The 2,500-nt window shown below is 48.6% G+C and overlaps 1 protein-coding gene across 1 annotated transcript in view; it reads left to right on the forward strand.

Annotated features, from left to right (window-relative positions):
* Positions 1–2,500, forward strand: part of arhgap4b (Rho GTPase activating protein 4b) — a gene marked incomplete at both ends in the record, with an annotated part of 26,340 nt that overhangs the window by 3,872 nt on the left and 19,968 nt on the right. Inside the window, 4 exons of the mRNA XM_080533626.1 lie at positions 593–721; positions 1,378–1,599; positions 2,142–2,243; positions 2,453–2,500. The exon at positions 2,453–2,500 is cut by the window's right edge and continues 138 nt beyond it. Of these exons, the coding sequence (XP_080389752.1) occupies positions 593–721; positions 1,378–1,599; positions 2,142–2,243; positions 2,453–2,500 (501 nt within the window). The remainder of the gene's footprint in view (positions 1–592; positions 722–1,377; positions 1,600–2,141; positions 2,244–2,452) is intronic.

The raw sequence follows: 2,500 nt of genomic DNA on the forward strand, positions 1-2,500 counted from the left end.
ACACAAACCACAACACAAACTCGCTAGTCGAGCCAAAATACTGCAAGGCAATGGATTGGGTGAGTAATCCCCACGGCTACCTAGTTAACTAGAACACTACTTTACATTATTAGCAGGCTCACAAAACAAGCTGTGTTAGTTGACTAGCGATGTGTCATTGATTTTCAACAACGCAGAAATGTATTCACATTTTTAGAAAGTAAAGTCCGATCATTACATCGGATCCCGACATGCGGACCAAAGGATTAGAACGTGACACATATTCGTTAAACCAGAATTTAAAGTAATGGAAGCACTTCGGCTTGGGGCTGAAAACCAGGACCAACTGGGTCTCCCCAGGACCAGGGGGAAGTATCGCTGGTGGAGAGGATGATTTTTTAAATGCAGTGTAACATTGTGAGTGTGAGCTGTCTGCCTGTAGTCCACACTGCTGGTGCACAGTGCACTTGTTGTGGCACAGGATGTGGCACAACCGATTCTCCATTTCCTCTGTTTGTGTGTGTGTGTGTACGTGTGTGTGTGTGTGTGTGTGTGTATTTGAATGTGTGTATGGTGTGTGTGTGTGTGTGTGTGCGTGCGTGCCCCCACACAGAGACATGGCAGAGTGCAGGAGACCCAGCTGAAGTGTACCAAGGCTCGGAACGACTACCTGCTGAACCTGGCAGCTGCCAACGCAGCCATGAACAAGTACTATCTACAGGACGTCAGCACACTCATAGATGTGAGCATACACACTACATTTACACTCATAGATGTGAGCATACACACTACATTTACACTCATAGATGTGAGCATACACAATACATTTACCCTCATAGATGTGAGCATATAGCACATTTACATCTTTGACATTTAGCAGACGCTTTATTCCGAAGTGACTTACAATCAATACATTTGTCTAAGTAAGTGAGTCTTCTATCCACCAGTCATAGCAGGAACAAGTAATCTATGCTCAGGCCTGGGGCCATTGGCAGTCGACAGAAATTATTTTAGAAGATGTCTCAGGAGGGACAGTTAAGGTATAGCCTGAAGAGATGGATCATGGGAGGGGAGGGTGAGGTGTCCGTTGTTAGCAACTCATCATTCCCCTTTTCTTCCCTAATTCTCTAATTTATCCCTTATCTCTAATTCTCTCCCTCCCTCTCTGTCTCCCTCCCCCTCTCTCTCTTTCTTTCTTTCTCTCCATCTCCCTCCCTCTCTCTCTCTCCCTCTCTCTCTCTCTCTCTCTCTCTCTCTCTCTCTCTCTCTTGCTATCTCTCTCTTTCTCTCTCTCCATCTCTCTCCCCCCTCTCTCTCTTCCTCCCTCTCCCCCCTCTCTCTTTCTCTCTTTCTCTCTCTCTCTCCATCCCCCCTCTCTCTCCCACCTCCCTCCCTCAGTGTTGTGACCTGGGCTTCCACCTCTCCGTGGATGGCGTGATGAGGTGTTACGTGGCCAGCCGGGGGCGTGTCCAGAAAAGTGACGAGGCGGGGCTAAAGCAGCTGGAGGCGGCGGTGACCTCGTTGGATCAGGGCGGGGACAGGGACGCGTTGCTACAGCAACACGACACAGCCTTCTGTCTGCCTTTCAAGTTTAACTACCATCCCCACGAGGGAGATCAGGTCATTATAGAACACCACTAACCCTAACCCTACAGTACACTACACACTACCTCACTAGCTCACTACACTACCCACAATACCACACAGTGAAACCTGACCATGCAAATGTGTAGTTTAGAATTTTAGAATTTTAAATGTATTGATTTATTAAATATGTTTTTAGGGCATTTCTGCTTTAATGGGATAGAGACAGTAGAGGTTTACAGGAAGGGGAGAGAGAGAGAGAGAGAGAGAGAGAGAGAGAGAGAGAGAGAGAGGGAGATGGAGAAGAGAGAGAGAGAGAGAGAGAGAGAGAGAGAGAGAGAGAGAGAGAGAGAGAGAGAGAGAGAGAGAGAGAGGGGATGACATGCAGTATATGTCGATGGCCAGAATGGAACTGGGGACCCTGCGATTAGATGGCTAACGCCTTAGTGTGCTACGCTAACAAGCGCCCCGCTAATGTTTTAAAACAAATGAGAATCTTTTGGACTGAGGAGTCCATCTCTTCACCCCTGCCTGTGCTTGCATGTGTGTGTGTGTGTGTGTGTGTGTGTGTGTTCCAGGTGTGCGAGGTGAGTGCGGAGAGCCAGGTGAGGTACGAGCTGGAGACCAGGTACCAGCAGCTCCAGTCTCGTCTGGCCTCGGTTACCCTGGAAACAGAGGAGGTGAGATCACCAGGGCCTGTTGTGGTGAAGGAGGATCTCCAAGGAATTCAATCTGTCTTTGTGTTTGACCACACGCCCGACTTCGTTCCTCCCCTGTAATCATTCCACCTTCCCCTGCTAGCCCGCTAACTCTGTTGCCATAGTAACCGCATTCCTCTCACGTCTTCTCACGATACCATATTTGGTCTCTCTCTCTTTCCTGCTTGTAGGTCAGCAAGACGCTCAAAGCCACCCTCTCCGCGCTATTGGACAGCATG

The sequence above is a fragment of the Nansenia antarctica genome (genome assembly GCF_963989245.1).
Source record: "Nansenia antarctica genome assembly, chromosome: 6".
In the NCBI taxonomy this organism is placed as follows: Eukaryota; Metazoa; Chordata; class Actinopteri; order Argentiniformes; family Microstomatidae; genus Nansenia; species Nansenia antarctica.